At 48.2% G+C, this 12,445-nt stretch overlaps 1 protein-coding gene across 1 annotated transcript in view; it reads right to left on the bottom strand.

Annotated features, from left to right (window-relative positions):
- Window positions 1–12: 12 nt before the first annotated feature.
- DPYSL5 (dihydropyrimidinase-like 5) overlaps window positions 13–12,445 on the bottom strand; it is a 47,366-nt gene continuing 34,933 nt past the window's right edge. The window contains exons 8-10 of the mRNA XM_008584005.1: window positions 9,808–9,949; window positions 3,518–3,686; window positions 13–1,178 (exon numbers count right to left, since the gene is read on the bottom strand). Coding sequence (XP_008582227.1) covers window positions 1,093–1,178; window positions 3,518–3,686; window positions 9,808–9,949 — 397 coding nt within the window. The 3' untranslated portion in view covers window positions 13–1,092. The remainder of the gene's footprint in view (window positions 1,179–3,517; window positions 3,687–9,807; window positions 9,950–12,445) is intronic.

Genomic DNA, 12,445 nt, shown 5'->3' with positions numbered 1-12,445 from the left:
GGGGGGGGGGGGGGGGGGGCGCGGTTAGTGCTGTGACTGACCAGGGGCAGAGATGGGAAAGGCCACGAGGCTGCTGAAGGTCTCCAGGGCCAGCATCCCAGGCGCCCTCTCAGAATGTAGGAAACTAGACCAGGAGGAGAGGGGAGAAGAAGGCCTGGGCCAGGGCCTCAGCAGCCCAGAGGACCCCAGGTGGGAAGAAGAGGGGCCTGAGAGGCCAGCGCACCACTGCCTCTGCCCTGTGCTGTCTGGTTGGTGTCGAGTGCAGCGTCTCCTAAGGACCACATCTATTCCTGTTTCTATGCTATGCTAGGGACACAAAGCACCGTTATTTTTCACAGGATGCACAAACAAGTCAAACCAAACCACTGCGCAAACCAAACGTGCAAAACAAAACCATGTACACGTGCCTGGCACCAGCCTCGTGCCTGTCCCACCCCCCAGCTACCCTCTGGGCCTGTGACTCCCAGAGGGCATGGGTGGGGGAAGGAAAAGCTGGCAAAGGGCACAGGGTGTCCCAACCACACCCACACCCAGGGGGTCCCAACCACACCCACACAGGGCCAGAGGTGAGTCAGGAGAAACGGGATGTCCTGGGCATGGCTGGGAAGCTGACACCTGTCTGACTTGGGAAATGTCACCATGGGGCCTAAGGAGGTGGGTGGGGAGGCCTTTACTTTTACAATACATCTGCTAAAGTGCTCTGGACACCTGGCCGCCCAGCCAGGGGCAGGGCACTCAAGTCTGGGCTTTCCCAAAGCCAGCACGTGGAGGCAGGTGTGAGAGGAGGGGCTGGGCCGGGCTCTATGCGTTGGGCTCTGTGCATAGTGTGGGCTTCCTGGGCCCCAGAAAAGCCCGCCGCTGAGGCCAAGGCAGGAAAAGACTACAGCAGGAGGAACATATCTCAAAGTGCCTGTCAGGGTCGGCTCGAAGCACAGTGAATCACGTTTCAGACATGGGGAGGGCTCCCGGGTCCTGGGGCCCCCTCAGGTGGTTTGCTGCCCAGCCCAGCCTCTCCCGCCCCTGCAGCTGCGGCCGGAGGGTGTGCGGGCTGGTGCCAGCGGTGCATCCTCACTTGGGGGCTGGTCAGTGCCTTTACCAAATGCCACTTGATCTGCCTCCCGGGGGAGCGAGGATCCGAGCCGAAGCTCGCTTTGGAACATGGTCATCGATCTGAGAACCTGCAGGAAGGAGGCACAGAGGGTGAGTGGGGCTGCTCCTGCCTGGTGACAAACCACAGCCACCAGCTACTGCAGGCATACTACGTCAGGGGCTGAGCTAAGCCCTCCATGTGTACTGTCTACTTTCATCCTCATGGCAACTCCAGCCCATTTTACAGATGAGGAAACTGAGGCTCAGAGGAATTACTCAACTTGGCCCATCTTATGTAGTGTGTAACTGGTAGAGCTGGATTTGAACCCTGGTTTTCCTAATTCGGAGCCTGCATTCTTAACTGCCCCACCCTGCCAACTTCACTGCTGCCAAGCCTGGGCATATAGTCTCTTGTGCACACAGACCATGGGTTGCCCATTAGCATGCGGGCCTTTGTACACATGCCTCGGTGAGTAAATAAGACAGGGAGAAGGGAGGACGCTCCATTGTTTTAGAAAGTGAGCGAACCATACCCCAAAGGCCCCACATCTTGAAATCCCAAGACTTAGAAAGGGAGGGTCTAGTGCCCCAAAGAGCACAGTGGGACATTCTTCAGCCTGTCCTACCTAGGACAGACAAGATTTGGGGCGGAGGTAGGTGACAGGCTGCCTGATGTTTGCTCCTCCCAGGGGAGTTCTTCCTGGCCCTGGCTCTTGAGCGAAAGCAGAAGAGGCCAGCAGGGACTCAGATCTGGGGTCTTGCCGCTTCTCGTGGGGCTGTGCCCAGGCAGCTGCGGGAATCCACATCCCAGACTGGCACAGCCTGGGTGTGTGTGGAGAAGTCCTCCAGTCATGGGTCCCTTTCTGAGTCCTGGCATTCATGTCCCATCACTGGTGGGAGCGGCAGTGGCCCTCGAGGTGGGAGAGCCATTATCTCAGCAATGAGATTGGCTCTGAGAGGACGGGGAGAGTGGTGGAGAGGACCCCTTCTCAGAGGCTCCTGGCACCTCCAACAGGAACCACGTATCTTCTGCCACAAGGTGCTCCTAGCACAAAGCAGGCAGGCCCCACTCACTCGGCATCCTTGGGTTGAGCCCTCCACCTCTCATATGAGGATGGTTTGTGTATGGGTCTTGCCTTTCCAGAAAACTCTATGCTTAAACATCCGAGTGGGAGGACCTGGGTCTTGCTCCTCTCATGGTTCTGGCTCCAGCAAAGCTCTTGCAGAGCAGATGCCTGGTGTCTCTCTGGGGTAGTCCTAAGACTGCTCAGCCGTATTCAGGAAGACCCAGGCCCCTTGCCCCTTTTAAGCGGTGGTGAGTTTCTACCAAAGCTGCCTGGGGGACCAGGGCATCTTGCAGACTCTGCTTGCCTGGTGTCTCTCTGGGGTAGTCCTAAGACTGCTCAGCCGTATTCAGGAAGACCCAGGCCCCCTGCCCCTTTTAAGCGGTGGTGAGTTTCCACCAAAGCTGCCTGGGGGACCAGGGCATCTTGCAGACTCTGCTTGCTCTCCACTGAGGGTTACCATTTACAAGGCAAAGACCCCCGCCCCCCTTCAAATACTGCAGAGCACCCAGGACATGTGCTGTTGACAACAATGAAGTTGGCACACAGACAGCCACGGCCTAGAGGAGCCCATGGCGCCGCATGTTGGTGCTGGTGGGAGGGGCAGGAAACAGATCTTGACATTAAGAACTAGGACAGGACACTTCCCAAGAACCCAGAGACTACAGACAGAGTGGGGCCAGGACATGACCCATGGGACAGAAAGATAAGGAAAGAAACTGGGAATCAGAGGTCAAGCAAGAAAAATATTTTACTTAGAATTAATAAAATATGTATAAGGGTACAAAAAGTTCATGGAAAGATTCCTATTATCTTTTAATTCTATTTTTTCCATGAACTTTTGGCAGTACCCTCATATGATACAATTCCTGGTAAAAAAGAAGGTGAAGACAGGGCAAATGTGGGGGACAAGTGTGGGAAGGGAAGAGGGAGGAATGGGAATAACAGAAATCACAGAAAACAGGCCCTGCAGAGAGGCTGTGAGGAGAGGGCTGGTCCTCCTGAGCCCAGGTCATCGCCGGGGCACCCTCTGTGTGCACAGCACTCAAGATGTGTCAAAGGACAGAAATACCTGAACTTAGAAAACATGGAGAGAGCCCAAAGGGGGTCATGTCCCCCCTAATAAGAGGGGACTTCAAAAAGTTAATGAAAGATTTGTATGATCTTTTAATTCTATTTTTCCATGAACTTTTTGAAGTGTCCCTGTATTTGTGTGTCTCTGATACGGAACACCCATCACAGGACATGGGATGGGGTGGGAGGGGGGGACGCAGAGCAGAAGCAGGCAGAGGCCCGCCGCCTGGGGGGGGTTCTCTCCTCCTGGACTCCCGCCCTCCTCCCGCCACACCCTTGTTCCCTCTTACCAGAGAGGCTGAAGCTGGATTCATGAAGGTCCCGCATGCCCCCATGTCGGGTGACGGGCCGGGTAGGAGTGTCTGCGAGCGGTGTTCCCATCTCTTTTTTCCCGGGATGCACAACCACAGCGACATCCCCCAGGTAGGGGGTGCGGTCTACTCCCTTAACCTTCAAGGTCTAATGAAGAACGGCAAAAAAGCGAAAGGGAAAGGACAACACCATCAGAGCCAGGTGGTAGGACTGCAGCCTCCTAGATGGCTGACGGGGCTAGATGCTGCCGCATTACTGCAGGTGACAAGGCTTCTTACACCTCGAGTCTAGGGGCTGGAGATATCTTTTTGGTACCTCCTAAATAGTGTGCATGCATGTGTACACGCACATGTGTATGTGAGAGGAGAGATATTCGCTGGCTCCCCCTCAGCACTGGTGGAATCCCCACCATGGTAGCAGGTAGGCTTCTGAGCTATTTACCATGGAGAGCACCCCTCACATGAAGCAGTGTTATCTCCTTCCTTGTCAGGCTCCCAACATGCCCTTTTCTGTGGTCTGACAACTTTGTGGGGATAGAGGTTAAAGACAGCTGGTCTGGAGGTGAGAGTCCCCCAGTAGCAATACTAGTTAATTCTGTACTTACAAAGGCAGCAGTGTTAACAGCCTATATTGTGAAACCAGACGGACTGGACTGCAACCCCAGTTCTGCCCCTTGTAAGCTGTGTGAGCTTATGCAAGTTGCCCAGCCTCTCTGTGCCTATTCCCTTATTTGTAACATTTGGACGATAGCAGTACCTACATCATGGAGTTGTTATGAGGTCAAATGAATTAATACGTGTATATGTAAAGCCCTTAGAACTGCTTGGGCACATGGCAAACGATACAGAAGTACTAGCAGTTATAATTGCAAAGGTAGCAGTACCTACATCATGGAGTTGTTATGAGGTCAAATGAATTAATACGTGTATATGTAAAGCTCTTAGAACTGCTTGGGCACATGGCAAACGATACAGAAGTACTAGCAGTTATAATTGCAAAGGTCATTTATGGTGCTTCCCCATATTAAAAAGAGCTATTGTGAGGAGGAAGAAGTGTGTTGGGGTGTGTGCACGTGGTCTGATGGAGCAGCACAGACGACCTACACCCCAGGCACTCATCAGGGACATAATCACGAACTCCTTGCTGTTTGCTGCTTATCAAAAATCTTGTTGAGAGAAACAATCGATATCGGTGATTTCTTGAAGGCTACATATTCCTTATATTCTTTGACAAGATATCTGTAGTTTAGCTCTGCCCTCAGAGTGCCAAACCTGGGTCTGAGCTGTTTTGCCCTTTACCAGGCTGCACTTTGGTGTCCCCACATCAGGGGTCAGGGTCTAGTGGTGAGGGACTGGAGCACAGACTCTGTGAGTGACCTTGGCAGGTCACAGCTTCTAACAGCCCCTCGCTTCTTGGCTTTATACATCAAGTCCTGTATCAGAGCTGCTCTCTTCTCCGAGGTCCCTGCTCTTTATACTTTTTAGAAAATATGGTTATTTAATAGTTTTCTTTTTCTGCATGCCTGCATTCTGTTACCTAAGGGCTATAACAGAGAATGGGAAATACAACTGGCTTCTTCTTGAGGACTTTGAGTTGTCATTATAATAAGTGCTTTAGATAAAGGGACTGTGTGTTGAATTTGTATCAACCCAAGTATACTCATTGAAATGTTCTTTCTGAATTTTTTTTATCAACCTGTTTGCTTATTTTTTTTCCCACTTAGAGATAGAGAAGAGAGTAGTAATAGCTAACATTTATTAGGCACATATCACAGGCCAAATGCTGTTCTGAGAACTCTACATGTATTAACACATTTAATCCTCACACAACTCTATGAAGGAAGTAGTATTATTACCCCACGTGCAGAGGTGAAAGCTAAGGCTCAGAGGGGTTAAGCAACTTGCCCGGTCACACAGCTGTCAAAGAGTGGAGCCAGGTTACACATAAGCCTGGCTCTGGGTCTTGCTGGCTCAACATTGTAAGCAGGTCATGATCTCCATGTGCTTCAGAAAGAAGGTGACAGTCTACTTATTATCGATTCCAAGGCTTGTGCAGCCTTTCCCCCAAAGTTGTTTCTTGTTCTTAATAAAACACCTTCCCCATCTATCTGTATCTTTTGGCTTTGCTAAACCTTCTATATGGTGTTTGCAAAGTAATCCCATCTGCTTCAAAGACCTTACTTCTTTCTAGAAGTTGTGAGCAGGGGCACTAGACAGCAGATAGATGATTTTGTTCTATTCTCTCAGCTTTCTCCACAAGGGAAGATGGCTTGCCGCAGCTTCTGCACTGGTGTCATCTCAGCTCACCACCAGAAGAGCTTTCTTCCATGGTTCCTTTAGCAAATTCCTTGGGAAGTGCTCTAATTGGGTCAGGTTGGGGTACGCACCTTCCTCCTCCCCATAGTTGACTGGATGGAGATTAGGAATTGGCAGCTTCATTACAGCCCCAAGATCAAAGTGGAAGAAAGGAGCTGGTGCTCAAAAGGAGAGATACGCGATTCCTAGAGTAAGCAGGTTCCAAAACAGACGTCCACCACAACCCCCAGTGGGTGGAAGCTCAGGGTCCTCAAATAAAGAACATTAAGGACAAACTGGTCTAAATGGGACCTCACTTATTCAGTAACTACCTCTTAGTAGTGCTGGGTCTTCAAGTCTCTCTTGGATTCAGCTGAGGCGCTGCATTCATGAGAGTGCAGGAATATCTTCAAGAACTGCATTTTCCTTTGTAGTTTTTCCATGATGGGGAGGATTTTATACCTTGGTGTGAGCTGCAAATTACCTAGTCTCTGTCTGGTCCTCCAACCTCTCCTTATAATGGCATTAGGCTTTTGATCACCAGTTCTGGAGGAAGCTTGCTCCTGAGTCCTGGAGTCCATGCTCCTCCCCTGCGGCTGGCCGAGGAGTGGTCTCCTGTGAGTTGGTACTATCTTACATTGCTGTGAGGCTGGCTTTCAGAAGCTTGAAACACTTTCTTGGCCCTCTTTTGACCCTATTCCCAAACTAAAATATCTTTTTTAGGAATTGCCACAGACTGTTGTCAGATATTCTTTTTTTTTTTCCTTTTTGTCTTTTTTACTGACCGGTAACGGGATCGCAACCCACAGTGTCGCACCCGTACTGGGGACCGGCAACGGGATCGCAACCCTCGGTGTTGCGCCCACACCGCGCTCAGCCAGTGAGCGGGAACGGTCTCCACATGGGATCCGAACCCTCGGCGGGAGTGCCACCGCGCTCCCAAGCAACGCACTCGCCAGTGCGCCACCGGGCCGGCCCGATATTCTTTTTAAAATTGAGATATAATTCACATACCATAAAGTTCACTGTTTTAAAACACAACTCAGTGGGTTTTAGTATGTGCACACAGTGAGCCATCACCATCACCACTCTCTAATTCCAAAACACTTTCATTGATCCAAAAAGAAACTCCATACCCATTAGCAGTCACTGCCCATTCTGCCCTCTCCCCAGCAGTGACAATCACTAATCTACTTTCTGTCTATGGATTTGATTCTCCTGGACATTTTGTATAAAAGGAATCATACAATATGTGGCCTTTCGTGTCTGGCTTCTTTCACTTCCAATAATGGTTTCAAGACTCATCCATGTTTTCTAGCATTTATGGGGTACTCCATTCCTTTTTCTGGCTGAATAATATTCCGCTGCATGGATCTGCCACAATCTGCTTATCCATTTCGTAGCTGACGGACATTTGGATTGTCTCCACTTCCACTTTTTGGCCCTTATGAATAGTGTTGCTATGAAGAATTATGTACAAGTTTTTGTGTAAACATAGGTTTTCATTTCTCTTGGGTATATGCCTGAGAGTGGAATTGCTGGGTCATACAGTCACTCTATGTTTAACTTTTTGGTGACCAGCCAAGCTGTTTCCACAGTGGCCACACCATTATACATTCCTTCCAGCAATGGAGGAGCATTCTAATTTCTTCACACCCTCACCAATCCTTGTTATTTTTCATGTGGTTTGTTTATAGCCAACCTTTGTCAGATACCCTTGCATGTGAATGCATTGCTCTTACAGCTCTTTCTGGCACATCCTCCAGAGGTAGGGCTGCGGCCTCCTGCCCATTGTCCTTGTCTGGGAAGTGTATTGGAGATGGGACCATTCGCTTAACTGAGAGACCCTGAATTTGCTTTTGGATTTAACACTGCAATAGCTAAAGTCATGCTTTTTTCAGGCAACCCAAGTCTAATCCCCTACAGCAGACCTGGCTGTGGATTTCTTTGCCTGTTGGCCTCTGGGAGGCCCATCTATCTGTATCTTTTGGCTTTGCTAAACCTTCTATATGGTGTTTGCAAAGTAATCCCATCTGCTTCAAAGACCTTACTTCTTTCTAGAAGTTGTGAGCAGGGGCACTAGACAGCAGATAGATGATTTTGTTCTATTCTCTCAGCTTTCTCCACAAGGGAAGATGGCTTGCCGCAGCTTCTGCACTGGTGTCATCTCAGCTCACCACCAGAAGAGCTTTCTTCCATGGTTCCTTTAGCAAATTCCTTGGGAAGTGCTCTAATTGGGTCAGGTTGGGGTACGCACCTTCCTCCTCCCCATAGTTGACTGGATGGAGATTAGGAATTGGCAGCTTCATTACAGCCCCAAGATCAAAGTGGAAGAAAGGAGCTGGTGCTCAAAAGGAGAGATACGCGATTCCTAGAGTAAGCAGGTTCCAAAACAGACGTCCACCACAACCCCCAGTGGGTGGAAGCTCAGGGTCCTCAAATAAAGAACATTAAGGACAAACTGGTCTAAATGGGACCTCACTTATTCAGTAACTACCTCTTAGTAGTGCTGGGTCTTCAAGTCTCTCTTGGATTCAGCTGAGGCGCTGCATTCATGAGAGTGCAGGAATATCTTCAAGAACTGCATTTTCCTTTGTAGTTTTTCCATGATGGGGAGGATTTTATACCTTGGTGTGAGCTGCAAATTACCTAGTCTCTGTCTGGTCCTCCAACCTCTCCTTATAATGGCATTAGGCTTTTGATCACCAGTTCTGGAGGAAGCTTGCTCCTGAGTCCTGGAGAAGGATAGCACACTGCATCTTCCCAGTCCTTTAGCCTGAACTTGGACAGTACTGTGGGCACCATCTCAGATGAAGCAACCTGTGTGGCTTGATCCCATGGGCTCATTACGCCTTTCTGCTTTCATCCAGCAACAATGGTGAGTGGGCCCTTGTTCCGAAAGGCTGCCTACCTGATGCAAACCTACCTCTTATATGTAAAACCAGCTCTGCTCATGCTCCCACTGCAGATGAGTTAGGAGCCTCCCTTCATCTACAAAGGGCTCTATATTCCATACTCTGGAAAAGCATCTTATTGCCCTACCCACCCACCCATGAGAGCACCCGGGACCCTCTTCAAGGAGGACTTCCCGAGCCATCCCATGGGCCTTCCCTGAGATAGAGTTTTTGTCTTGAGGACTTCAAATCTCTTTGGGGCTCATACTCCATGTTGAATTTAATCTTTGATAAATCGAGACCAAAAATACTTATTCTTCATGGGCAGAACAGGTGTTATTCAAATGAAGTCCCAGTCCTATCTTTTAAAAAAGCAATTAAACAAAATAGCTTTAAAATGCCTTAAAAATGTTCATATCCCTTGCTCCAGAAATCCACTTCTAGAAATCTGCCCCAAGGAAATAACTAGAAATGCTGACATATACTCCTGAACAAAGGAGGTTTTCTACAGAACTATTTGTAAGTGCAAAAATTTGAAACAGCCAAAAAATTCCAAACATAGGGAAGAAATACTCCTGAACAAAGGAGGTTTTCTACAGAACTATTTGTAAGTGCAAAAATTTGAAACAGCCAAACATAGGGAAGAAATACATAAAGTATGGTATTTTCATTGGAGGACATATTATTCAGCCATAAAAAATGATGTTTTAAAAGAATTTACTAACATAGGAAGACACTCAAGATATACTATTATATGACAAAAAAAGAGGAACCTAGTTATTAAAATAATGTATAGTACATGCATAGAACTAGAAAGAAACACACCAAAATGTTAATAGTTTAATTTCTAGGCATGGAATTATGAGGATTTTTTTTCTCATACTTTTCTGTATTTTCCAAATTTCTATAATAGATGTTATTACTTTTCTAATCAGGGGGGAAAGGACCTTTTTTGTTTTGTTTTTGAGTGAGACAAAGAGCTGCTGTTGAAACAGTCTTCCTAAGAACGTTCTTTGGCAGGATCGTCAGAGTGAAAATCTTTACTAGGCTTAGAGTGGGGAGGGGTTCCAGAACACATACCACTCCCCTCTCCCAGACGACACTCATGCGGTCCTGCACGCCGCTCACTCCGTGCGGGATCTTGGTGAAGTCCTCCTTGCCCATAGCTTTCTGCTTTGTGGTGAACGGCCGGTGATCTGATGCCACAATGTTCAGAGTGTCACTGAGTAGAGAGAAGGAAGAGGAAGTGATCAGTAAGGGAGGGGAGGACAGGACCCCAGAGGCTGGGGACAGGTACAGGGAAAAAGCCTTGGCTTGGAAACCAGGCAAAGCTGATTCCAGTCTCGCCTCTGCCACTTAGTGGCTGTGTGGCTCTAATGACTTATTTCATCTGTGTGAACCTCAGTTTGCTCATCCGTAAGGATGGGAGTTATGTGTGGAGTGTGGCACAGACTGTTGAGTCAAAGGAGTGAAACTTCAGTGACAGTCTTTGGGATGGCAATTTTTAAGAGTTAAGATAGTGGGCAGAGAAAAATTGAACTTAGAGTTTAGCTAAAGTGAGATGGTGGCAGTGGTTTTAGTGTCACAGAATCATATGCCAACTCCCACCCATCAGTCCCCACCAGTTTAAACATTCATAAGTGCAATGTTAAGCTTTGCTAAACAACTTGGAGCCAGAGCCCTCCTTCCTTGGATGTGGGGCGCTGATGGCCCCGAAAGGAAAGGAGAGACAAGACAGAAAAGAAGTCTGACTTTATAAACCAATAATACATGCAAGTCAGTTGGTTCATCACCGACAATGCCATTCTTGACCTCGGCTCTCAGACAGTTATCAAAGCCATTCTCCACACAAGGTAGCGTGTGGCTTAGGCATGGCCAGGCTCTCCAGGTACTCCTGGGCCAGCTAAGACTCAGGGCAGGACAGTGAGAGAGGCACATGGCCGCAGACCCTCTGCCAAAGAGGGAGGCGGCCAGCCAGGGTTCAGAGGTCTTTATAGGTCAAGGGCTCAGAGGCATGAGGGGCAGAGGCGAGAGAAAACCCACATTGCCAGGCGGGGCAGCCTTGGCAGGAAGTACCCCTGGAGGGTAGGGAGGGGCCTGGCTGCAGCAGGGGGGCCCCGTGGGGGAGGGGACAACTGCTGGGGCCACACAACGGGGGCCTGAGCGTCAGGTGCAGGAGTCTAATTTCACTCTGTAGGAGGCACCAAAGCCTTGCGAGTGCATGTGGGCCATCAAAGATGACACTTCAGAAGGGGAATCTGGCAGCCAAAGGTGTTATTTGACTTGGTGAGGAGGCATATTCTCTCAGCTCTCAGGCGATTCCCGGTCAGGCTGCACATAGGGCTGTATCCCCAGGGCCCCAGGCCTCATCCGTCACAGCTCTTGCCAGATGACGAACATCCTCGGCCAGCTCCACAGGAAGATGACTTAGCTCTTTCTGTGCTATAGACTGATATTTCCTGGGCTGCAGAGAGTGCAGAAGAAACTCTCCCACAGAGCAGACGTGCGTTCCACAGCCCCTGAGGGATCCCCACACCGTCCACACCTGCAAACCTCACCAAAGAATGGAATCTTTGGGTTTCATTTTCTCCTCAGGGGCCCTCCAGATACCTGGGCAGGTCTTAGATCAGAAGAGGTGCCCTTCACAGAATCACAGGCTGCAGGTCAGGGACCTGGGAGCAGGGGCTCAACTTCCACTTCTTAACCAACAAGTCTTACTAAGCACGTAACTTTCCAAAAAGGCTCTTGCACAAGTAGTGCCTGCTAAGTAGGTGTGAATGGATGTGGTCACAGTCCAGAAGGACTTTCGAGGTCTCCCTGTGCTACCCTGAATCTGGGAGATAGAAAACCCCCATTCAAACTCTTTAAAGTTTAAAACACTCTTTGTCAAGTACTTGAAAATTTTACATGTTTAAATAAAAAAAAAAACTTCTGAGTTGATTTTGGTATATGGCAAGAGGTACAGGTCTAGTTTCATTCTTCTACATATGGTTGTCCAGTTTTCCCAGAACCATTTATTGAAGAGGCAGTCTTTTCCCCAATGTATGTTCTTGGTACCTTTGTCACAGATCAGTTGGCTGTAAGTATATGGGTTGATTTCTGGGTTCTATATTCTGTTCCATTGGTCTGTGTGTCTACTTTGATGCCAGTACCATGCTGTTTTGGTTACTATAGCTTTGTAGTATAATTTGAAGCCAGGCAGTGTTATGCCTCTGACTTTATTTTTTTGCTTGGGTAAGTATATGGGTTGATTTCTGGGTTCTATATTCTGTTCCATTGGTCTGTGTGTCTACTTTAATGCCAGTACCATGCTGTTTTGGTTACTATAGCTTTGTAGTATAATTTGAAGCCAGGCAGTGTTATGCCTCTGACTTTATTTTTTGCTTGAGAATGCTTTGTTTGGGGTCTTTTGCTGTTCCATATGAATGTTAGGATTGTTTTTTCTATTTCTGTGAAAAATGTCATTGGTATTTTGATGGGGATTGTGTTGAATCTGTAGATCACTTTGGGTAGTATGTACATGAATCTGTAGATCACGTTGGGTAGTATGTACAACCTGAAATTATAAAACTCCTAAAAGAAAACATAGGGGGAACACTTAAGGAAGTAGGACTGGCCAAAGACTTTATGAATATGATTCCTAAAGCACAGGCAACAAAAGGAAAAATAAACAAATAGGACTATATCAAACTAAAAAGCTTCTGCACAGCAAAAGAAA

This window comes from Galeopterus variegatus, unplaced genomic scaffold (assembly GCF_000696425.1).
Source record: "Galeopterus variegatus unplaced genomic scaffold, G_variegatus-3.0.2 Scaffold3124, whole genome shotgun sequence".
NCBI classification, from domain to species: domain Eukaryota; kingdom Metazoa; phylum Chordata; class Mammalia; order Dermoptera; family Cynocephalidae; genus Galeopterus; species Galeopterus variegatus.
Note: the sequence above shows the minus strand (reverse complement) of the source record. Positions and strands in the feature narration are given on the sequence as shown.